The 25,039-nt window shown below is 45.4% G+C and overlaps 1 protein-coding gene across 1 annotated transcript in view; it reads left to right on the top strand.

Moving 5' to 3' along the window:
• Positions 1 to 23,963, top strand: part of Pla1a (phospholipase A1 member A) — a 36,043-nt gene extending 12,080 nt beyond the window's left edge. Inside the window, exons 2-11 of the mRNA XM_034515311.2 lie at positions 5,782 to 5,983; positions 7,546 to 7,723; positions 8,142 to 8,250; positions 8,984 to 9,085; positions 11,082 to 11,171; positions 12,696 to 12,863; positions 14,758 to 14,847; positions 20,032 to 20,140; positions 22,804 to 22,968; positions 23,541 to 23,963. Coding sequence (XP_034371202.1) covers positions 5,782 to 5,983; positions 7,546 to 7,723; positions 8,142 to 8,250; positions 8,984 to 9,085; positions 11,082 to 11,171; positions 12,696 to 12,863; positions 14,758 to 14,847; positions 20,032 to 20,140; positions 22,804 to 22,968; positions 23,541 to 23,625 — 1,298 coding nt within the window. The 3' untranslated portion in view covers positions 23,626 to 23,963. The remainder of the gene's footprint in view (positions 1 to 5,781; positions 5,984 to 7,545; positions 7,724 to 8,141; positions 8,251 to 8,983; positions 9,086 to 11,081; positions 11,172 to 12,695; positions 12,864 to 14,757; positions 14,848 to 20,031; positions 20,141 to 22,803; positions 22,969 to 23,540) is intronic.
• The last annotated feature ends 1,076 nt before the right edge of the window (positions 23,964 to 25,039 follow it).

Raw genomic sequence — 25,039 nt, 5'->3', positions numbered from 1 at the left:
ACTGGATGCCCAGGAGTCAGGGAACCCCAGCTTTGGCCTCTCACATCTTAGGCTGCATTTTCCCAGCCCCTCTTGAGCTCGCACTCTACTTTGACACAGGGTAGTTGCAATCTAGCACTCCGCATTCAGCCTGTCTGGTTTCCATACCTCAGCAGTGGGGCAGAAGAAACCAGATTTCCCTCCCAAGATGTGTCCAGAGGGTCCTCCTCACTGTGGTCCTGTTGAAGATGATATAAGCAATACATTACTACAGTCCAGATTGCAAAATAATGACAGGGATTTTATCCCCCTTTTCATGGTGATAGTTCTTTTTTTATATTAGCTCCTATGTGTGTGTTTCCATTTGTCAACATCAATGGTTTCTTGTTCAGGAAACGGAGGACTGGAATTTACAGCCATTTGTACAGTCGTGTGTGGGGAAAGAATTCTTGCGGGCGGGGGAAAGAGGGAGTCTGGCGGTCGGGTCCCAGGGCGGTCTGGCATCAGGGTCCCGGGTGGGCTCCCCACATCGCAGGCGGAGGGTCCCACATTGGTACAGCCGCCTCGGGCTGGCGGTGGGCTGCTCAGGTTTCCAAAGGCTGGGAACCTGGCGGTGGCAGATCAGGCGACACATGGAGTCCGGTTTTCCAAAGCTTTTATTGTTCATGGCATGATAAATGGATGTAGGCGGTAGGCGCTTCCCCCGACAAAAGCCAGGGGAGATTAATTTTATAGGGAGGGGGGAAAGGGGAGGTAATAACTTAATTAGCTACGCCCCTGGCCTTTTGATAATTCATTAATATTTAAATCTCTGGAGGTGGAGACTTGTTAATCACGCCCTCTATCTGTGTGTTACGTGACTGAAGGTGGCAGGTTAAATGGAGTTACCTCGTCCAAGGCCCAACAGTTGTGGAGCTGTGATTGTAAATATCTTTGCTCCCTTGGATCTTAACAGATATCTCAATAACTGCATAAAATACTCTGCCTCAGAGGACTGAGAAGAACCCACGCTGTTTCACTCTCTCACTCAGGGTCGTGACTCTGTGGGTAAGAGGACCAGTCTCCTACCCTCTGCTTCTATTTAAAGGAAAAAAAAAAAAAAAACTTACCTTCCTTCTCCTATGATTAAGCCCCACACATTGGGTGCCAGTTGTAGGGATCCCCGAGTCCTTCATTGGGAGCAGAGAAACAAGACTTGGAAGACAAGAAGAAGGCAGTTCAGCACAACACAACTTAGTAGCCAGTGAGTCTAACCCTGATTGTCATAGAAGACTAGCCTGACCTGACTTAACTTTACCTAGGGGATAATCTTGACCACTGTGCAGCAATCAGACCAAGTGTAGTGTAGGCCAGAAAAAGCAGTGATAACCTATCGCAGTCATCTTGAGAAATGGCCATGGCTCAGCCCTAAATGATGACTAGGTAGGCGGGGATGGTTGAATTCTGAATATGCGATTCTGATGACAAAGCCAGCAGGGTTTGTTTACCATTCATATGTGAGGAATGAAAAGGGTCTGAGACTTTGGCCTAAACACTGCAATGACTGAGTTGTTGAGGGCATCATTGCAGTGTTCCTAATTAGTGCTTCCTAATTCTTTAATTTCAACTGTTACCTTGCTAGTTCTTTTGCTATATCTGGAGTGACTGAGTTATTCTTGCCTAAAAGGACTGACTTACCTAAGCAAACACTCTTCTTCTTTTTCCCTTAACATTATCACACTTAAGACTATGCACCCCAACCCATTCCTGGAGACAGTGTCTCACTGTATACCTTTGGCTGTCCTGGAACTCCCTTTGTAGACCAGGCTGATCTTCAACTCACAGAGATCTGCCTGCCTCTGTTTCCCAAGAGCTGGGCTTAAAGGTGTACACCACCACCCTTCCCTTAAAATAAAAGTCTTGAAAGACAAGCAATATAAAGACGCTATTTGATTAGTTAAAATGGGCTTAAAGTCCTTAGTCAGAAGTGAAGGGGCTGCTTCTCGTTGGTCAAAACTTAGTTTTGGTTCTAATTGTACACTTGCTGTATTGAGCTTCCATTTGCTGACTTGGGACTGCAAGCTGCTTTGGTCTAGTGGCCTTTCAGTAAGTCACATTGACACTGTACTTGCTACATCAGCTACTCCATATGAATCATAACACCATTCAGTTTTTTTTTTTTTTATATTCTTTACTTTCCAATGTGATCATTCTTTAATAGGCACATTGCTTAAGAGAGTTTTTATACTTCCCATGTATTTTAAAATACATTTTTGTAGGCTTCTATTTTCCAAAACCTACTTTACTAAGTGTTCTTAAATGCTTTAACCTTCTTTCTAGTCCATCACCCACCAGAGGTAGTGGGAAAGGAAGGTTTTTAAGGCAAAGGAGGAACACCACCAGAAGTTCTTTGGTGCATTTCTCTACATGAAGTCACAACAAATGATGATTAGTGAAGAAGGCAAGGAGAACCAATGCCACAGCATCCTCAGCAAAGCGTATAGAAGACCAGAAAGAGTGGCGAGGTGAACCAATGCCAGAGCATCATCCACTGTCTTTTGGGTTATACTTCTTATCATGTGTCTTCTCAGGCATCTGCTCCAATAAAATATCACATGCCCCTTTTCCAGGCAGCTTCCAGAAAAAAACACAACATGTCCAATCTCAGCAAAACATTCTCCCATGTGTCTGCTTCAGCAAAAACATCTGCTCACATGTCTGTTTCAACAAAAACATCCCCTCATAAGACAGTTTCTAGAAAAACATGTAACACAACTGAGTCTCCAAATAAACCAGAAATTTCCACTTCACATTTTGTTGTTAGCTTCTAATTTTGACATTTATTTAGATAATGCGGTCTGAGTGATTTGATCCTTTGATGATTTGGGGGTTTTTTCTGTATTAGTCAGCTTTATATTTATACTATAAAATACCTGACGCAAATAACTTTAAAAGAACTGAATGTTACTTAGTTCTAGTGTCTGGTTTTGGAAGTCCAAGTCCAAGACCAAGCAGCCCACTGGGTTGGTCTTTTCTTTTTTCTTTTCTTTTTTCTTTTTCTTTTTTCTTTTTTTTGTTTTTTTGGTTTTTTTTTTTTTGTTTTTTGTTTTTTTGTTTGTTTGTTTGTTTTTTGAGACAGGGTTTCTCTGTGTAACCCTGGCTGTCTTGGAACTCACTCTGTAGACCAGGCTGACCTCGAACTCAGAAATCCACCTGCCTCTGCCTCCCAAGTGCTGGGATTAAAGGCGTGCGCCACCACTGCCTCTCAGGTTGGTCTTTTCTTAATGGGATGTTATGATGGAAGCATATATTGGAGAAAAATGTCATTATTGGACCAAGTGTAGAAAGAGTTAAATAAAAAGTCTGAGGTCCCACTGGGCAGTGGTGGCACACGCCTTTAATCCCAGCACTTGGCAGGCAGATTTCTGAGTTTGAAGCCAGTCTGGTTTATAGAGTGAGTTCCAAGACAGCCAGGGCTACACAGAGAAACCCTGTCTTGAAACCCCCCCCCCCCCAAAAAAAACCCAAAACAAAACAAAACAAAAAAAGAGGTCCAAGAGGTCCTACCATCAGCTTCTAGGGTATGCATTCAGTGAGACAAGGATCTCATTAGGTCTCATGTGGGTTTCCCCCAAGTCCTACAGATCAAAAGTTAGGCTTTTTACAAGTGCTCCACCACTGAGCTACCTTCCCAGTCCTTTGTTTCTTGAGATAGTGTTTCTTCATTTAGCTCAGGCTGGCCTGGAATTTACTATATAACCCAGTCATAATCCCAAGATCATAGTTCTCTGTCTGCTTCCCAAGTGGTTGAATTAACTGTGTGTGCCACCATACATGGGTGGGCTCCATTTCTTAAAGGCCCATTGTGCCTCTCAATACTGCCATCTTGGGGACATAATATATTTGGAGGGGATTATATTCAAGGTATACTCAAGCCATAGCACTCACTGAGGGGACATACGCTCATTTGAGAGGATTTAGTTTTGCCAAATGTAGTGACACATATCTTTGACCTAGTATTCAGGAAGCTGAGGCATCAAGCTCGTGCATTTGAGGCTAATATGGAGTCCTGTAAGAAGATCCTATCTTTAAATAAAAATATTATGGCTGAGGCTCTATTCAATGGTAGAGTACTTACCCTGGGGTCCATCTTCAGTACTACTAAACACAAAATGGGGTGTGGGGAGGAAGTGTTCAGAAAAGAAAATTAATCAATGTCAAAGGCTATGAAAGGCAAGTGGAGTAGAATAGACAGACATCTTCAAAGTGTAGATTGAGAAGGTTGCCACACTGAGAATGGGCTCAGTCTCAGAAGTGTCAAGGACAAGGCTCTCTGGAAGGACTACATAAGGGGCTGGGGCTGTGTGATGCTGTGTGAAAGATTCTCAATGGTTGGGTTTCCAAGATCCACTAACAATAGTTCCACACCCCAGGGCATCTTAGGTCCACACTTGTGCTATGTGTGTTACTTCTGATAACATATAGCCATGGCAGAATCTAAAGGTGCTGTCATCATTAGAGAAAGGGTCTCCATAAAGACAAGTCTGTGAGCTTTGTTCCATGGCAGTAATTCTAGGAGACTGCCATGGTGCCATGTGTTGGGTCAGAATACACCTTGTCCCTACTCCAGTCTGTCCCTGTGAGAAGTTTTGGGGGCTAAGGGCCATAACACCTCATCACAGAGGTAGACTCAGGGATACGAGCTCAAATGATATGAGCCGTGTGTTCCCTTCAGGAAGGGAAGAGTTTTAGGTTGGGCCTTTTCTCTTTGATGCTGTCAAAAATCCTTTGGCTTTGGCTAAAAATATACGGAACATTGGAGCATATTGGACCTAAGGAGTGTACCGAAAAGTGCTTTAAGTAGGTGTGGTTTGTGAAGGCTCCTCACAGTGTCAATCAAGGTAGGTTCCTTCTAAGGTTCATGAGGGACTCAGCCCCAGCCTTCTCCCTTTGATTTCTTCTTGTGCCAGTTTGCCTCATCTTTCCTTTGTTTCTGTCAAAATTTCTCCTTTCATAAGGACACCAACCACGCTGTATTGAAGTCTAATTGTACTTTAACTATCATTGTAAAAATCTCCTTGCTAAATATGGCCACATTCTGAGACGTGGGTAGATAGGACTTGGAAGTGTACAGCTTTGGGGGAAGGGCTTGTCTTAGCTACTTTTCTCATCACTGTGAGACTATGACTGAAAGACGTAACTTAAGAGAAAGATCTGATTTGGCTGAGGGCTTAAAAGGAATACGCTGCATTGTGATGGGAAGGCACAGCAGTGGATGGGGTGCACACATTGTGGCTCTGGTCACACTGCATCCAGTCAGAAGAAGAGAGAGGCGAACAGTGGTGCTCATCTGGCTCTCCCTGTTTCCCCTCCTTAGTTGGTCTGGGCTCCTGTTCTGAGGGGTGGTGTTACCCACATTCAGACTGGTTCCTTCCTCCTCAGCTGAGCCTCTCTGAAAACAACTTCAAGTCAGTCACACCCAGAAAGCATGTCTCCCAGGAGGTTCTAAATCCAGTCGAGTTGACAAGATTAACTTCACTCGGCCCCCAACAGCCATTTTTACTATGGCTTTTAACTTCCTTGACCCGAACAATATTCCCACTCTTCTCTGATATTTCACTCTTCGGTGTGAATATTAAGCACAGATTTCTGCTTACAGAACTGATGCAACTTTTGACAAAGAAGTGATTCATCACTGAGCTGGCTGACTCGGAACACATCTCAGGTTGACAGCTTCTGTTCATTTCTTCCATCCAGGACATCATCCTTCTAAAAGACGTTGCCCTTGTTCTGAATGTTCTCATCTTATGTTGTTTCCTCCAGGGAACGTACCCACTACCACCCAACCAAAGTGCACTGACTTCCAGAGTGCCAGCCTTCTCCGAGGCACCAACCTCAAAGTGCAGTTTCTCCTTTTTACCCGCTCGGACCCCAGCTGTGGGCAGCTGGTAGAAGAAGGCAGTGACATCCAGAACTCTGAGTTCAATGCCAGTCTGGGAACCAAAATAGTTATTCATGGATTCAGGTGAGAGCTAAGCAACCAGGAGGATCTTCTTGGCTAAGAACCAAAGAGACCATAGTGCATGGGGAGATGATGGAGAGATGAAGAGACGTGAGGTCACTGCCCATCACCGTTCATGTCCTTTAAGGAGCCTCATGCAAACCCTGCACATGCTGTTTCCTCACTCTTCCTGGCACAGACATTAAGCCTCTGCTCAGTCTTTATGATCTTGGACAAGCCACTCCAGTTTCCATATCTGGATTAAAAAGAAAGGTGGAGGAATAGTCTCAGTGGTTCTTGGGCAAAAACCTGAACCGTTATCCCCGGAGTGTGGTTGTACAAACATGATTCATTTGGGACAATGAGGTCACAGGTTTTACGCAGTCACTCAGGGATAACAACAAGGTACTTTTTGCCCAGAGTTTTATTTCCTCTTTTTTTTCCTTCGCTTTTCCCCCCATGATTTAATGACTTGAGCAATTTTTGTTTATGATGGTCCCTCCATCTTACTCAGAGGTTAACATTTCTCAGGAGCCTGGCAGCTCTGTAGTTTCTGGTACCCTACCGTCCAACTCAGTCACCACCCTTTCCTTCAAATATCTTTTTCCCCAAAGCCTGCTAACAAGACAGAAAATAGAGAAAGGTTTTTGAGAAAAGAGGGCCAGAGTGACTGCAGGGCATTTGTAATTGGGGTACCAATTGAAGAGGTGCCCCCACAACTTCACATCTGACTCCTCTCTGCTCCAGAGGCCCAGTCACCTGTTCCCTCAATTGACATTCTTTATTCTTCTCCCAACACCTTTCTCTAGCAAGTCTTATATTCAGCCACTCTCCCAGGCAGAATGTGTACCTCCAGCCCAGGGATTGCTGATGGAGCTGGAGTGTTCGCCAGGCAACCCTTCTATTAAATCTCAGGGACCACTTTGCAGAGCACATGCCCAGTCTGTATTCTTGTCTCCTTGTGAGCATGCTCGCAGTGTCGCACTACAGGGAGCTGGGACGTCTTTCCACACCGTTAAGAAAGCTTTCTGGAAAATCTCCATCACTATCTTTCTAGAAAAGTCTCATACCATAGGCTCTAGAAGGACAGGGACTTGGCTTTACAGCTTGGAAATCACCCAGCCTACCCCTTAGGCCCAGAGATACTTGATGTACAAACATGTTGTGAATGAACGCAAGGGCATATGAATATGAGTAAAAGTCTCCTCAAGGGCAGAACTTAAAATGAGTATGAAAAGTATTTTAATACTTTAAAGTGAGAACAGATTTGTCTCTCAAACAGCATAGAGACAGAGTGTGCAGACAGTGTGCAGAGCTTTGCACGAAGGGGCAGACTGAAGGCAGGTGTGGCTGGAATCTGCCGTGAGTTGTGAGTTGTACATGCAACAAGAGGCCCTTTCAGATAATTTACGTGAAGGCTGCACACATGCTGGTGACTCTGGAAGGATGCTTCTCCCTCTACTCGAAGCTCTGTGCCGCTGGCTGTCCTTAGTCTTGATTTCTTTAGCTTAGGGACTATATGGGGTAGCTATGAATAGCTATCAGTTTGGCAAGTAATTTTCCTCTGTATTTTGACTCACATCTAGGGTGTTAGGAACAAAGCCTTCTTGGATCGACAAGTTTATTAGAGCTCTCCTGGGGGCAGCAGATGCTAACGTGATTGCGGTGGACTGGGTTTATGGTTCCACGGGCGTGTACTTCTCAGCTGTGGAGAATGTGGTCAAGCTGAGCCTGGAGATATCCCGCTTCCTCAGCAAACTTTTGGTAAGTTCTGGAAGGTTCGAATTGGTTTGGGCCATTTGTACAGACAGAAAAGGACAGCCTGATATAAAAAGATTTGCCCTTGAGATTTGGGGCAAAAGCAGAGCCAGATTCTTGGGGCGCTGACAGGCAGGGCACTGAGCTTACTCAAGGCCCCCAGGCCTTTGTAAGACATGTTACTGCACAAAAATAGAGAATGCTGACCATGCATAATTTAGGAATGAGGTAGCCATTGAATAATTTGAAGTGAGGAAACTGGGGTAGGGGTGGAGTTGCAGAGCTCAAAATGAGAAACAGTGATGGATGGGAGGCCTGCCCTCATTCTGAAGCACGTGGGTGGGTGTGTGGTGCCCACGGCCTTTGGTTTTAGAAGCCTCAGGAAAGCCACCGTGGCCCAAGTGGAATCTGTTGTCTATTCCAGGAGCTGGGTGTGTCAGAGTCCTCAGTCCACATCATTGGTATTAGTCTGGGGGCTCATGTTGGAGGCATGGTGGGACATTTCTACAAAGGCCAGTTGGGACGGATCACAGGTAAAAAAAAAAATGACAACCTACTTTTCCTCTCAGCAATTACAGACACAGAAATATTGCTTCAGAGACTCATTTGAGGTGAGCAGGTGGGACAGTGAGCCCACATCCTTACGACTGAGCCATTATTGCTACTAAAATGATCCATTATTTGCATAAAACAGTGTCATTCTTCCACAATCTCCTATGTCACAATAAGAGCCCATGTATTTGTTCCCAAACCTCAGTGCACATATTTATACAATAGGATGTAATAAGCTGTAGTTGGGGTTTGGTGTGGCAATCACCCCTAGACAGTGTGTTAAGTAGCAGCAAAGACAGGGGTTTATGCTTCAGTCTTCTGTCCCAGTCAGTAAGAGCGGGGGTGCCTGGTAAATACCCTACATTCTTAGTTCTTCAGTTGGACAAGTTTGAATCATGTCTCAAAGACTCCTCCTGAGAGGCCCTCTGGGATAACATCTATTATCATTGTTTTTGCCAAATTGTTGGTATTGGTAAGTTTATTTTAGAAGCAAAAAACCAGGCCATTGAGAGAATACAACAGACAACAGACCATGGGGTTTCCTGGATTAAAGTGTTTCCTGGACTGGTTCTTCCAACCCTTAATCCTGCTTAGATGATGCTCTGAGCTGAACTGGGGGGGGGGGGGGGATTGCTGGGGAAGGCACAGTGTACATCCATGGTGTTTCTAGGAGTTGAGAGGGAAGGGGATCCTGATAGTAGCCTGTCCTTATAGGTCTGGATCCTGCTGGGCCAGAGTACACCAGAGCCAGTCTGGAGGAACGCTTGGATGCTGGAGATGCCCTGTTTGTGGAAGCCATCCACACAGACACTGACAGTGAGCTGGGGTGACGTGTCTGGGATGAGGGAGTGCACATAAGTAAAAGCTGTGATGCTAGCACCTAGGGGTGTGGTCCTGGCCAGAGAGCCCCTGTCCTTGGTAGAGCTTCTGTTATACAGTAGAGAGGTATCAGAATAATTTTGAAGATCTCTTCCAGCGCTGAGATCATTCTTTGGTTATCATTGTTACTGTGACCATGGAGAGTAGAAGTTTTATTTTAAGCTACTAGTGGTCAGGAGGACTCCCACTTATGAACCAAAATGGTTTGTTTGGTAATCTTACTGATTCAACACCAAACCCTGTATTAATGGGTGTTGCTGTCTGCATAACATATGGGAAAATCATGCTGCCTTTTTAGACTGTGTGCGCCTGTCCCCTGAGGATGCAGACGGGGACATTCCACTCCCTGGGCACACAGGCCAATCAGGACTTCCCTTTTCCCCAGGGAACAAGCCTAGGTCAAGAAAGAGAATCTCCCTTCCAATAGTGACCCACACAGGAAAGGTCACTTTAACTCTCACTCCGCCTTGTCTTTCTGGCTACCTGGGGGAAGGAAGTGGACAATCATCCTTATCTCCACTGGAAATAAAATGTCTCCATGGTGTGTACCAGGCTCTGTGCTCAGTGTTCTAGACCAGAAGGGCTTATAGTTGAAGGAAGAGAAATACCTGTGGCTCATCCCCTTAAGTCTAAAGCATTCTTCTAGCCTATAAAGCTAACAAGTCAGGCAACTGGAAGAAGAAGTCCACGCAGTGATATTGTCCAACTCCTGTCCCATCACTGCACAGATACACACCAATGCCACACAAGCCTGGCTATGTTACGATAGTTTATCTTGCTCATGAGTAAGGTGATCCTTTACTTGAGAGTCACATCTATGGAGACAGAAACACAATGGCGGTTAATGGAGAATGAGGGAAGAGAAATGAGGAGGTGGTGCCTAATAGACAGCATTAGTTCAGGAGAGCAATATTTTGGCAATAAAGGGTGACAATGACTTCTCGCTATTAATGCAGACAATCAGTAAAGAGACTTATAGGCTCTACTTGTCTTCTTAAAGATTAAGATGGTAACTTTTGTTATTTGTATTTATTTCATTATGATAAAAAATGAACCATCATTCTCCTATATAAAACCAATTTTTAAAATGAAGTAGAACTCTCCCATCCCCAACAAATCTATGTCATGTTTGATTCATTGTTACCTGACATTGGCCCCTGGGCCTTTTGAAGTTGGAGCTGCTTCTTTAAGGAGACAAAAACTAATGATTCTGCTTATTTGATTGATCTTCCCTGGGCTAGGAAGCCAGCTGAGAACTCAACAACGAACAGGGATATGCAGTTAAACATCTGTTTATTTGTTCATTCAATAACGATTTATTAGTCACTCGTTGTGAGCCAGGTGTTGTAGTGGGTGTCAAGGACCCACCAGAAAAAAACAACAACAACAACAAAAACCAACCAATCAGACAAAAACATGGAAATACCTGAAGGCTTCATTCAGGGAAACAAGGCCAGATTACAGGTTGTTATTATCACATGCATGTGGCTATTATGTGTTGTGTAAGAAAGCATATTGACAGAGGGTAACATCAGAGGGGGTTCCTTCCAAAAGATTATGGACGAGCATCACTACAGTAGGCAAGTCTCAGTGGAGGAGAGTGAATCAGCCTTGGGGAGTTCTAGAAGGTTCTGGGTAGAGAAGATGGACAAAGTAAGGCTTGGACTTGGGTGAGTGCTTGGGCGATCTGTTCTAGAAACAGGAGAGAGAACCACATGGTTCAAGTGTAACAGAAAAGGAAGATTTACTTTATTTTACTGGTCAAGTCCAAGTATCCTGTAAACTGATCCTAGTGTGCTTCCTCTCAGCGTGGTTTGCCTTGTGTAGCTTCCCAGCCCTTTGGAACGAGGACGATTACTCCCAACCACCCTGATGTGGGACTGGGGAAGTATATTCCTGAAGCAGGAGGTTAACAGGGCTCTGCCTCTTTCAGATTTGGGTATCCGGATTCCTGTCGGACATGTGGACTACTTTGTCAATGGAGGCCAAGACCAGCCTGGATGCCCTACGTTCTTTCACGCAGGTCAGCAAGCCAGGGAGAGTTAGTATTTCCCTGCTCCACAAACTGAAATTCACCACGTCTCCACCCTGATCAGCCAATGTGGGCCACACAGGGTCTTCCTGATGATGCCCTCCTATGTTTTACAGGGTCTTAGCACATACTAGTTATCTCTGGAGCCCATGAATTCCGGAGAGTTCTCTGATGCCAGAAGCCAGCCTCATGTTTGTGCTGTCGTCCTAGTTTATGTCAGGCTCTGTTGTAAGCTAATGTTGTTCAGACCAATAACCTCTATTTCGTCCTGAGACATGATCAGTGGCAAGGCCTAATGGAGCTGCGTTCTCTCCAGAATGCAGTAGTGGCAGAAGCAAGCCATCAGACCAAAGAACTGCATGGCCAAAGGTTGCTTTGCCCAATGTCTTACAAAGCTTGCAGAGATCTGCCTGCCTCTGCCTCCTGAGTGCTGGGATTGAAGGAATATACTGCTATGCTCAGCTTCCAAAATTACCTTAAAGATATTTTAACACATTCTCTCCTAAATACATCCTTCTGGAATTCTCTTTTTGAAAGTATTTAACACATATTTTAAATTATAAATGAATTTAAGTAACAAATATAGTTAATATCTGTTTTTAATAATACTAAATCTCGCCGGGCAGTGGTGGTGCATGCCTTTAATCCCAGCACTTGGGAGGCAGAGGCACGCAGATTTCTGAGTTCGAGGCCAGCCTGGTCTACAGAGTGAGTTCCAGGACAGCCAGGGCTACAAATAGAAACCCTGTCTCGAAAAACAAACAAACAAACAAACAAACAAAAAAACAAAAAAAAAAAAAAAAAAGAAAGAAAGAAAAAGAAAAAAAAAAAGTAGGATAAAGAAAGGGTATTGGGCTAGGCGAGTTATAGCATGTTTGATCCAAAAGACTGACCATGGACAGCAGTTGACTCTAGAGCAGAGGTTCTCAACCTGTGTGTCTCGACCCATTTGTGGGTCAAGCAATCCTTTCACAGGGTTGCCTAAGACCATCAAAAACCACAAATATTTACATTATGGTTCATAACGGTAGTGAAATTACAGTTATTAAGTAGCAACAAAAAAAAAAATTTATGGTTGGGGTCACTATAACGTAAGGAGCTCTATAAAAGGGTTACAGCATTAGGAAGGAAGGTTGAGAATTGCTGCCCTGGAGTATCTCTTTGCTGGGTGAGAAAACTGTTTTGTGGGTGGTGGTGAAGAAGATAGACAAGCAGAGAGACAAGGATCTTAGCTGTAGAGGTGGTACCCCTCGTTCTGTACGCTCCCCCCTTTTTTTTCTGATCACATAAGAATCAATCTCAAATCAAGCAAATTTCCATAGCTCAGGAAAATCAAAAGGGAAAGAGAGATTGAGGTAAGCATGTCCGTTAATATTTCAAAGTGTGGCTCAGGGGACAGCGTGTCTATTCATAGCCCTTTGCGGTACAAAACTCAGCAGACTTAGGGTAAGCATCAGTGAGGGAGTTTCCGCTGGTCTTGTCCCAAACAGTGATATAGTTTTTGTCCCCTCTCAGGTTACAATTACTTGATCTGTGATCACATGAGAGCTGTACAGCTCTACATCAGTGCACTGGAGAACACTTGCCCACTGATGGCCTTTCCCTGTGCCAGCTACAAGGCCTTCCTCACAGGAGACTGTCTGGATTGCTTTAACCCTTTCCTGCTCTCCTGTCCGAGGATTGGTAAGACTTCATTCCCTCAGTTTTCCTCAGCTTCCCTCAGCAATTTTGGGGAAGTTCTGGCATGAGCCATTTGTCACCTCTTTTGGGTTTTTTTTTTTTTTTTTTTTTTTTTTTTTTTTTTTTTTAAAAATAGTTTTACATTTTAAAACGTTGAATTGTTTGAGTCTTTCTAGCATTTCAAATATGAGTGCCGTATTTACATCATCTTTATCCCTTTCTCTATCCCTTCCAATGCCTCCTCATCCCCTCCTTCTCTTCTATATTTATTATTCACACACACACACACACACACACCCATTAGTGCTGCTCTAATGTACACGTATTTAAGGCTGACCACTTGGGATCTGATAACCTATAAGGAAGGGGCTCATTCTTAGAAAAGACTGATTCTCTCTTTCTCTGCAGTCATTAATGGCCTGTAGCTCTTTGTCTAGGGGCGGGGCCTTGTGGGATTTTCCCTATCACATTGGCACATCAGCGGGTGCTGTGATGCTACATGTCTTGTTTAGACAATCACCTGGTCAGAGCACCTCTGACCTAGGGTCAAGAGATTATCCATCTGGGAAGAGGAAATTAACCCATGAGGTGCTCAGCTCGCTCTCATTGGAAGACGGCCATTTATTTATACGCTCTCTGTTAGCATGCTTGCTGGCTACGTACGTGCACCTGGTAGGGATTTCCCAGAGCTTCACGTATGTCCTCTTTAGAAGTGGGAGGTTGTGGTGGCCAAATGACATCATCTGGGATAGGGGAGGTGACTAATTGTTGGGCAGGTCATGTATGTCTCTATGGGATCACAGCCAGTCTGGGGAAAGGACTCTGTCCATCTGGGGAAACCATGGCATCTTGTATCCTAGGGGCAAACTGTAGGGAAAACAATAGCTGTCTTCTGGTTCCACAGTTCTGCATCCCCTACCATCTGTAGATGCCACTTGGGATATAGCAGCTTGCCATTGCTCCTACTCGACTTGACACTAGCCTGACAAAATGTGAAAGGCAGATAGTGTCCCATAACAACACACACTGGTATCATCTCCTCTTCCACAGATAAGTGTCTAGCTTCCCTTCAGAGGTGATGGATCAAGTGGTTTGTAACAGCCACTTCCCACTGTCTGTTCAACCTCTCACTGAACCTCAGAGACAATGGCCATGCACCCTTCCAAGTATGTTAACCAAGGTTCTTCACCCTGCTGGTTCTTGTCCTAGCTCTGACCTCATCCCTGAGAACAGTCTCCCTAACAGTCATCTTTGAGTCTTCAGGACAAACATTCACTTTGCTGTGTCCCCACTAACAGGATACAGATGCCATTAAAGTAACTGTGACATGAATTGGTTTGAAAGTTAGACAAAGCTAGACACAAAACAAGCTTCTTACAGGTATCTACCAAGAATTAGCCAAATGAGGGCAGTGGAACTGGCTCAGCAGTCAGGCTCTTGTCACCAAGCCAGAAAACCATGTGTTCCATCCCCAGGATCCACCTGGTAAAACGGGAGAATTGGCTACATACTATGAGCTTTCTGACTTCCACGGGTGTGGTGTAACATGCAAACACTCCTGGTTCCCCCTAGACCCCTGCTAAACAAACAAACAAACAAACAAACAACACATTTAAAAAGAAAAGAAATGAATTTATAGATTGATCTGAAGAATGTCCTTCCTGTTGACTTTTCTGTTTACACTCTACTGGATTTTTTTGGTTTGTTTGTTTGTTTGCTTTTGGTTTTGTTGTCGTTTTGTTTGGCTCTTGGGACCCATCACAAAGCATGAGACAGAGCTCGTGTGCAGTATCTGGAAAACATAGGGGTGCATAAGTGAGTCGACACCTGACTGGGGACTCTGGGTTCTAGAAATGGCCTTCTGAAAACGATGCTGTCTTTGCTTCTTTATATCCAGGACTGGTGGAACGAGGTGGTGTCAAGATTGAGCCGCTCCCCAAGGAAGTGAAGGTTTATCTCCTGACGACATCCAGTGCCCCATACTGTGGTGAGTAGAAAGGAAAAGGCATAGCTGTGCTAGCTGGATGCTGGAGATGTCTGTGGTTCCCACATGGGATGCATCTATACCAGGATGGGAGACCACACAGGAAGCAATGGGTTTGCAGAGATATCCTGGGAGGTAGTGTCAGGCAGAACCAGAACTGTAAGAGTGAATCCAAGCAGTGCCATTACAATAGGGACTCAAAAGCCTCCCTCTGCAGACATACTCTTTTTTCTCTCCCCATTGAAATGTGGTAGCATTCATCTGTAATCTCAGCACTCGGGAGGCAGGTGAATCTCTGAGTTTGAGGCTAGCCTGGTCTACAGAGTGAGTTCCAGAACATCCAGGGCTACACAAAGAAACCCTGTCAGAGAGAAAGAGAGAGAGAGAGAGAGAGAGAGAGAGAGAGAGAGAGAGAGAGAGAGAGAGAGAGGAGTTTGTGCCTTAGGCAGCTTCTCTCAGGGGTGCCCGTGACTCAAGTGGTCCTTCACACTCCTCTCCCCTCCTGGTACCACACCACGTACCTCCCACCCTAGCAGAGCCTTTCTTAGGCGAGACTCCTTGAGGAACTCATGATCTCTTCCACCTTCTCCGTTGCAGTCACAATCCGGCTGTCCATGGATATTGCTCCCAACATCTCTTTGAAGCTAAGATGCCAATGATTACAAAAGACACAAAAACACAAATAAAAACTAGTCTTGAGAGCCGCTAAGCCAGTGCCCTTCCTGTGGTCTTTACAGCTCCAGGAGGGTGACTGTATTTCCTGGTTGGTGGTCATTGTCTCAGGCCCTCCTGCTGCTCTATGGTGTGCACAGGGCAAACTATGCTAACTTGGATGATAAATTATATACTCACCATAATTTGAGCTGATTTTCTCATTAGCTTAGGGGGCTTTAGTAGAGATATTTTTGTGGCTACTGCCTTCTATTTACTGGAAAGTCTCAGTGTAATGTGATTTGGTGTTCAGATCTTAGGATGGACCTGGCTTTGAATCTGAGCTTCTCTATCTTCCAGTTGAGGATTAGGAGCAGGTTACTTTCCTTTCTGAAACCCAATACCCTCCTGTGGAACGTGGGAAGAATGATGGAGTTCGTATACAAGAATCAGTTCTGAGGATAGAGTAGTATAGAGGAAGCCAGAGGCGTGGTGACTCGAAGCCCAGTCCTTAATTATTACCTTCCCTTAGGCAGAGGGCTTCAGATCTAGATGGGGGTATGGAGAGATTCATGGATATGGCCACATCTATGTAGTCTCAGTTCATAGGGGAACTTTCATGAAGTGAGGTTCTGAGACACAGTAGCTGAGGCATACAAACGGGTGAGAAAATCAGGGTTTGACATTAGGTCTGACTCCTTTCCATGCCACCTCATGACACCATGCTCCGTTTCTTGTTCCTTCTTCTTGTCAGTAGTGGTTCTCTGAGGTGAACAGGAAGGCTGTGGTGTGTAGTGGTGAAAGCAATGCTTCCAAGACCAGATGTCCTGGCTTCTTACTCCAATCAGGGCAAGCTGGCAGCAACCTGAGCAGGCTCTGTCTGTGCAGCTAAGAATACACTGGGTGTGGAAGCCTGGGGAATGCTGGGGTTATGAGCTTTTTGAGGTTTCTGCTAAGGCAAAATCAGAGACCTATCCATTTCCGGTTTCATGTTTGTTTCAAAACCTCTCTTATACCCCCTCCCCCCCAAACACTTATTGTCCGTTCAAACACCACAGAGGGACACAGGAAACCAGACAGCATGAACACCTGCTTGCTTGCATACTCCGAGCCTTTCCTTATAAGGATAGATGCAGGGTACCATCCCTTCCTTAGGCCAACCAAGTCTGTCCTGTCTAACTAGGTTCCAATGGAGCAGGCGGGGACAGCTTCAGCTCTCTGGGTACTCAAAGGCTATCACAGCCCTGAACTCCTACACTCAGTGTTCTTAGCCTGCTTCCACCTCAGCAGTACTCTTGAGGACACTTGAGGACTCTTGCCACTCTTGAGTCCTGCCAGGCATGTGCCAGCAAGGGCTGATCTTCTACAAATAATGACTTTAAAAACAATATACAGTTGTCCCTTGTAGAACAGCATTCACACAGTGGCTTCTCTTCTTTAGCATTATCCTATAAAGTAACTGAGGGACAAAGAGGTTCAGTGGCTTAGACAGGATGGCCCAGCTTGTCAGCATCAGGGCTTGGCCTTAGGTTCTTAGGTTCGAGGCACCCACTCAGGACTCTCTGAGTGCCACTCTCTGAGTCATCTTCCTGGATTTCACTGCCAGTTCTGTTCACCCAGCATCCATCCTGACTCTCCTTGGGTTTCCAGGGTGTCCCGGACCGCTCTGCCCCACACTTGGGGGCCAAAATGTTGCAGACCGATCTATCAGTGTTGGAACCCGCCACTGCCAAAAGCTTTGGGGGCTAAATTGTTAGAGCCCGCACTGCCCCAAGCTGCTCCATTCCACAGGTCGGGGTTCAGCGAGAGAGAGAGAGAGAGAGAGAGAGAGAGAGAGAGAGAGAGAGAGAGAACGGATGGGAAGAATGGAGACCAGACAGTGTGATTCAATCCTGTTTATTTTTCAGTCTCTCTTCTTCTCTCCAACTCCCTATTTCCTAGTACCAAGTCTCAGGTCCTAATCCCAGTTCTAAGTTGCTAGTCTCTTTCCGAGTTCCAAGTCTTTTTCCAAGTTCTGAGTCTCAAGTCTTAAGTACTTTCCTCTGTCTACATCTGCCTTTTATATGTCTCACTTCTAAGTCACGCCTTTAAGTCACGCCCTTAAGTCTCACACACCCAAGGGAAGATCCTGGGTATCTAAAACAAGATGTTATCAGAGTGTGTTCAGCTATTGTAGGCTGTTGTAAACAAGTTTCTTGTCGGTATATGGTTCAAGATGGCTGCAAGGATGATAGCAGCCTTCTGTCGGCTCCCCACATCAGGGCAGTGTGGAGAAAAGAGAAACAGAACCTTAAGAAAATGTCTGATGAACATAGGAAGAGATGACATCCACCATAGGTTAAACTCAATTACATTCCTGAAGCTTTCATACTCACCCAAGTTTCCCTTACATCGCAAAATATCCACCCTAGTTCAGGAACCTTGCCCAGCCCAAGACCGTTCATACCCTTGTAAGTGGTCTTTTACTACTTTGTGGGTTCCTCTTTCTTGCACCCTTCTCTGTCCCCTTTCTTTCACCCTTTTAACCTCCAACCCTAGATAGAAAAGAAAGAAAAAAAAGATTAGATAGGAAAGGGGACCAGGTCATTATTAGACTACCTCCTGCATAGAGTTCCTTGGGGGCGATTAGATATTGCCATCAGGATATCTAATTTTTTTTTGTTTCTTCTTTGCATACGACTACTTAACAAACCACAAACAACAACAACCAACAACCCATCTTGCCTCTCAGGGCCCTAACATTTATATACCCTGTGAAAAATTCCCAGAATTCCAAACATCACAAAATCACAGAGACTATCTGCAGCTGGCAAAATCACACCTCTGCTAGAGCACGAGGCAAAGCATAGTCTGCTTCTGTGGACAATCTGAAGCAGCCTCATATCCCACACCTGGTATTAAAATGAAAACATATTTCTATAATATTACCAGTTTTTTTTTTTTTTTTAAGAAAACAAAATCCCAGAGTTCTCACTACAATAACCTTTAGTGATAAAAGACAGGAAACGTGTGACACTGGATTGTTTTTTTCTTTGGAGGGGACAGGATTGCAGGTTCTTTTGTCTCATGAGTTCTTGAGTGTGTTGGTGCTTGTCAATGAGTCTGTTACTAAGACTTGTGGGCTTGGATGGGTCACATCAATCCTCTAACCTAGGCCTTACTATCTCCATCCATTGGCTATTTCCCCAACAGTCAGATGAGAAACACAGGTACTGGGAGAGTAAAGGATTACATCTCTAACTATGTTCCCATCCTGAATGGAGCCAAGGAAGAAACAATAGAGACCAAAATGACTGCAAAATGCTACCAAGTATCCTCCTTACGCACTCTCCTTTATCAGACAGTCAGCAGGTCCTCATGACTTCATGTCACCATGAGCCAAGATGTTCACCTAGTCTATGTTGGTAACACCTTCGTTGAGAACCCTAGTATCTAACTGCTCAAGAGAGGCTCAATGTAATAGCCGGCCAGCTAAGCTCCTGACACTGTCTGTGGAGAAGGGGAAAAGGATACTGCTTTTTGTTAAATGAGTTGTTTATTTAATATATGTCCTTGTCTGTTTGTGCTGTTATAATAAAATGTCCAGGCCTGGGTAATTTACAAAGAACATACATCTTTCCTCTCAGCTTTCTGGAGACTAGAAAGCCAAAGGGGCAAGGTGTTGCTATTTGGTGTCTGAGGACTGTTCTCTTTGCTTTCTGATGGCATCTCGTTCCTGTCACAGGTCCTACTAGTCTCTAGCTAGGGCCTTCTGTCACTTTCAAGGTACTGATCTACTCAGGAAAACTCTGGGGCCTCTCACTGACCCTGGTCATTAGCACAACCCCAAGATCTGGGGGTCAGCCTGTCTCCTCCCCGCAGCAGTGGAGTTTCAGGCAAGTGCTGCCATACCCAGCTTCTTACATGGGTGCTGGGGATCCAGGTTCGGGTCCTTATGCCTTCTCATCAAGCACTTAACCATCTCCCCAGAGGTAAAGTTTAAATATGACTTTTGCAGGGCCAAAGGCATTCAAACAATAGCAGTATATGCTGAATCCTCTTTGACATTCTCAAGAGTACACCACTGCCATCAAGATGTGTTGGTGGGTAAACATGACTATTCCCAAGCCTGATGACCTAAGTTTATTTCCAGATGGAGAACGAGGAGAATCAATTACTGCATGTTGTTGTCTCGTCTCCATGTGCACCACATGGCACACACACACACACACTAAGTAAATTTAAGTGTGATTTTTAGAAACGTTACCTCCCCACAATCAGGTCACCAAACAGAGAGGACCGAACTACACTTGCAATAATAAAAACTCACACTTTCTGACTATTCCCTAAGCAAGGACACTGTCCTCGCTCCAGCCGGTGAGATAACTATTAGCCCCGTTTACACTTGAGAAATCTGAGGACCCAAGATAACAAGCAATCTGTGCCTCTGACAGTGTCTTGGAGGTAGAACATCCCAGGCAGGCTGCGGCTCTGTGGGGTTTTCACTCTTGGCCTCTGTGCCACCTGCCAAGCCTTTGCTGTTCTTTGGTTTCCCAGTGCACCACAGCCTCGTGGAGTTTTATTTGAAGGAGAAGAGAAAAAAGGATACCAGAGTGGAGGTCACCTTTCTTAGCAACAATGTAACGTCCTCAGTCAAGATCACCATGTACGTAAGTGTCCTATGGCTAAGCCCCTCTTTCGTGTATGTATATGTTCCAGGTCAGACACAATGTATTTGTTGGGCTTAGCCCACCAAACTGAGAACAGTGCCCTCTATAGCTCTACTCACAGATACGAGCTGCAGGTTTGGGGTCAGTACCACCTTAAACACAGTATATTCGGATGCTTAGCAAGCAGGGCTGGTGGGCAGCACCAAAGGTGATTAGTTCTCCGTAGGAAACAGTGTTCAGCGGGTCAGGCAGAATTGTAGTAAGGATGTCACCAAGGAGAGCCTGAGCCACCATCCCCCTGCAAGGGTGACCAGGGCCTTAAGAGCTAGCCCATGGAAGGACTTTAAAGTGTGAGGTTAGGGCCAGAAGGAGTGTTCCGAGTTTGTGGGACCAGAGCTGATCATTTCCATTCCTTTTGGGGTAGATTTGGCTCCGGGGAACTAGTGGGACCAGGCTTGCAGCAAGATAGCAAAGAACTGCACCTTGGAAGTTGGGGGGTGGGGGGGGGGGCACAAACCTGGCAGAGATCGGGAGTCAGGGACAAGGCTGGCCTGTTTCTTTTAAAAGCAATTGGGTTCCCTTACTAGCTAGCAGCAAACCTTCTATCTAATCAGACGCGTAAGCACTGGTTCTGTTAGGGTCTAGTGAGGAAAACAGAATCGATGCAGGAGAGACCCCAAAGGGGTCTAATCACAACCACATTGGGAAAGCTGCAGGAGATCTGGGCAACGGAGGAAATGTAAAGCTTACCGCAGAGGTTGCTGGGCAGGAGCCAGAACCCCCACAGGAAGTGTAGCCCCTTCATAAGCCCTGCCCAACCCAGAGGCCCTCAGGGGCCAGAGCCTGCATCCCTCAGACAGCCCTCGCCAAATCTGCTGACAAAGTAGATGCAAACAAAGGTCTGCTTGAGAGAGAGAGAGAGAGAGAGAGAGAGAGAGAGAGAGAGAGAGAGAGAGAGAGAGAGAAACACAAAACAAAAACCAACTGAACCCAAGTAGGGGGATGAGCAGTGTACACCTCTCAAAACATTTCCCGGTCCACTGCCCTGAGATGTGAGGACGCAGAAACAGCACCTAAGTGGGTCTGAGGATGCGACAGGGAGAACAAAGGATTTGTGGGAGTGAGCTGGGTTAGTGAGAAAAGAACACAGAGGTGTGCCGGGAAGACAAAGCCAAGGTTGGGGATGGAGGAGAAGAGAAGTCTGGAGAGATAAATCAGGCTTGAAGGACAAATTAAAGATTGTGGTTTCTGGCCTGAGAGCCCCTCGCGGAGCCCTTGGGCATGTTTAAAAAAGCGAGAGTGACCACATCGGCTGGGGGTGGGAGGGTGTGTTCTCAGGCTGCCCTGCTGAACTGTGCTATGAGGGAAGAGAAGTACCACCAGGAAGAGACCACTCCTCTTGAGCTCCCAGACACCCTGCACTGGGCAGTGTTCTGTCTGCAAATACTGGTGGTCCCTCTGGGCCATGGATCTGCAGGTGCCCCCAGCGGCTTGTGAGCTGTGGTGAACTAGTGAGCTGAGGACTTTTCACAGTATCTGTTCAAAGTTGTGTTGCTTCTGGAAGGGCTTTCCTTTGTCTCTCTGGGCTTTCCTTTGTCTCTCTAGCCAGTTGGTAGATCAACAGATACTAATGGAGAGCTTCGCACTGGCATACTAGGTCTTCTGGATCAGTAAAATCACTGTCCCCGCCCACCAGTCACTGGAGACTCTGCACAAGCCGAAGCTGAGGTCCTCTGAGCGGCTCAGTGGACCTCTCATAGGTGCTTAGCCTTCATCCCAAAGGAAGACACGTGACTCCTGAAGACAGACACTGAATGTTTTAACTCTAACCATCACTTATTTTTTTTTTTTTAATTAAAAAATCAGAAACTAGAAGGATAAGTGCCAGGGACAAGTATGTCTTACCCCTATTTTCTATGATTTCACCTTTCATATCCCTTATAATTTATAAGGTCTTTGATAAAAGCAGTTTCTTAAATCCTATCTTTTTTTCTGCTATATTATAATAAGCTTCCGAGCAGGGTCAGCTTTTCTATACTTGAACAAAGTCTTTCTACAAAATGAAATAACAATCTGTATGTCTATTTCTGGATGAGAAAAAATACACCAAGAAGACACCACTGCTCCGTAAAACCAGAAAGAAAAAGGGAACAGGGCTGGCGGTGAATCAAGACCCAATCTGCTGTGGTGTGGAGAGGCATCTGTACCCTGCCCCTCTCCCTTGTTCTGAGTCCCCCACTGTCTCAGAGACCAGGATAGAAGGACACACCGTCCACTACCCAGGCCCCAGGCAACCAGTTCCTCCTGCAGCACAACTGGATTAAGCATTTTTCTTTGGGAAATAGCTGTTGCAGAAACCTTGAACTTGAGTGACCTCGGTGGACAGGAAAGAATCACATGGGAAGTCCCTTAAACAGAAACGTTTATTGACTTTCCAATAATGAAAAAAAAATTAACAAGTATTTCCTGGGTCACATTTACAATCGTTGGTCTGTGGGCAGGGGACCGGTGAGGATTACGAAAACCAGCTATCTCCATTTTCAAGGAGCCCGTGCCTCTGTTCTTGACAGCTAGCAAGGCTTACCCACAGAGCCCCTTGGTTCAAAGAAAGTGAAGCACAGACCCATGCTGGCTCATCGCCTCTCTCCTTATCTTCCAGACCTAAAGAGCAGCTTGAAGGGAGAGGGGTCATGGCTCATCCCAACCCACAGTGCCAGATAAACCAAGTGAAGCTCACGTTCCAAGTTTCTAGCCGGGTTTGGAGAAGAGATAGGACTGCCATTGTTGGGACTTTCTGTACTGCCCCTCTGCCGGTCAATGACAGGTGAGTCTCAGACCTCCCCCCCCTCCCCCCCAGCATCCCCACAACACTGCCAAGTACAGTTCTGGACCTTCCGGGTGTTGCTTGATGAAGTGATAACCATCTTAGGAGAGGGATCGACTGGGACCGTGGGTTCACCTGAATCTTCTGCAGGGTCATATCAAGTTGAAAGCTTTAGGGAGGACGCCGGAGAGGCTGATCTTTCATTCTTCACGCTACCTCAATACATGAAGCGTTTGCATCTACTCTATGCATTTGGTTTTAGTTCCAGTTTTATTGGAATATTTATCATGGTGTATTTCTCCCTCCTTAGCCTCTTCTTCAAATGTCATCGGCAGGACTTTTGGGTGTAGATCTAGACTCTTTCCTCTGCCTCGAGTAGGCATTCCAAGGTCTTACCACCTTACTACTGGCACACGGAGAACAGGAATGGGCTACATAGTAGGAAAGCGTAGACTCCTTTCACTAGACCTGGGGCACAGGCAAGAAAAGACATACAACTTCTAGCTCTTTCTCCTGGTAACCAAGAACCTGCCTCCTGTAATTCTTCAACAACATGTATGTTGTTCACACAGCAAGAAGACAGTCTGTATACCTGAGCCAGTGCGTCTGCAAGCCAGCATGCCTGTTTTCCAGGACCTGAAAATAGCCTGTGTGTAGCCTGAGCCTGCACAGGAGGCAGTGGCAGGATTTTTTCGAGGGCAGTGTGGCAAGAGCTGTTTGTGATCGCCATAGTCCACCCCTTAGTTTCTACTGAGGGGGAAGACCAAATTCTTGGTGGTTTTCCCTGTAAGTAGTTACTGTGGAGGGGACAGATGACTCATATTACAGAACTTGATTCCCTTCACCAACTTACAAAGCTTTACATAGATGCCGGCTCAGCTTCTCTGTTTCAACACAACTGCGATTGCCTCACAGCCTTAAGTGTCTATGCTTATGATTCAATGGAAAATGTTCGCAGAGAAATGTCTTAAATAAACTGTCACGAAATATCTGAATCATGTCGGCTCTTTTGTGGAAAGGTAATTCTGCTGCACGCACACACACACACACACACACACACACACAGAGAGAGAGAGAGAGAGAGAGAGAGAGAGAGAGAGAGAGAGAGAGTAATTAAGCAAACAAATGTTAAAAAATTAAAAAGTGATTTACAGAGGATTATTATTGCAGCCAGTTATAGTTAGTCTTGGAAGAAAATGTGTAATGGGCAGTGTGTTGCAGACACTTATAACCTATTAAGCTCCCAGAAAAAATCACACACACACACACACACACACACACACACACACACACACACCACACACCCCTGAGGCTCAGTGTGTATCTCAGAAGAGGAGACAGAGAGAATACAGGAGTTGGAAGAAGGCGGTTAGTGTTGTGTGGCAACTTCCTCTGAATTGAACATTTTCCTCTTGGAGGAAGAAAGAGGCTCATGAAAATCAGGAAGTAAACAAGGGCCCTGAGTCGTGGAAAGATGACACTTAGAAGATGCGCAAGACCCCACCTCAAAACTATAGAATGAGGAAGGACATCCCTGTAGAAGAGTCCTGTAGCGCAGCCCATGGGTTCAGAGAGTTCCAGGGATGCAGCTTTTGTGTGGTTTTACCCAGGCTGGGATCGACTTCTTGGTAATGCAGCAGCCTTTGAGGTTTTCATAATTCTGTAAGTAAGCTCTTACTTGTGATCCTGTAGCCTCAGTGAACTCATTGGTTAGCCAGATTAGACTTTTGTGGAATTGTTACTGTGGTCAGATGCTGGTTCCCTATTTGGGGTGAGTAGATATTTGCATGAATCCTCTCAAGATGTCACAAGACACCAGCACACTCCCCATGTGGCCTCTTCGTGACAAAGCCTTTAATATAGAGACACTTTGAAGAAAGTTGCCTAAACCATACTAGTACGAAATATTCCTCCTACACTACACCATCTTGTGTGACAGCATATGTTATTACTTGTGTTAGCTGTTTTTCTATTGTTGTGACAAAAAAAACCACTATGACCAAGGCAACCTATAAAACAAAGCATTTATATTGAGACTCAAGGTTGCAGAGGATAGAGTCCACACCTGTCA

The sequence above is a fragment of the Arvicanthis niloticus genome, chromosome 12, assembly GCF_011762505.2.
Source record: "Arvicanthis niloticus isolate mArvNil1 chromosome 12, mArvNil1.pat.X, whole genome shotgun sequence".
Taxonomy (NCBI): Eukaryota; Metazoa; Chordata; class Mammalia; order Rodentia; family Muridae; genus Arvicanthis; species Arvicanthis niloticus.
Note: the sequence above shows the minus strand (reverse complement) of the source record. Positions and strands in the feature narration are given on the sequence as shown.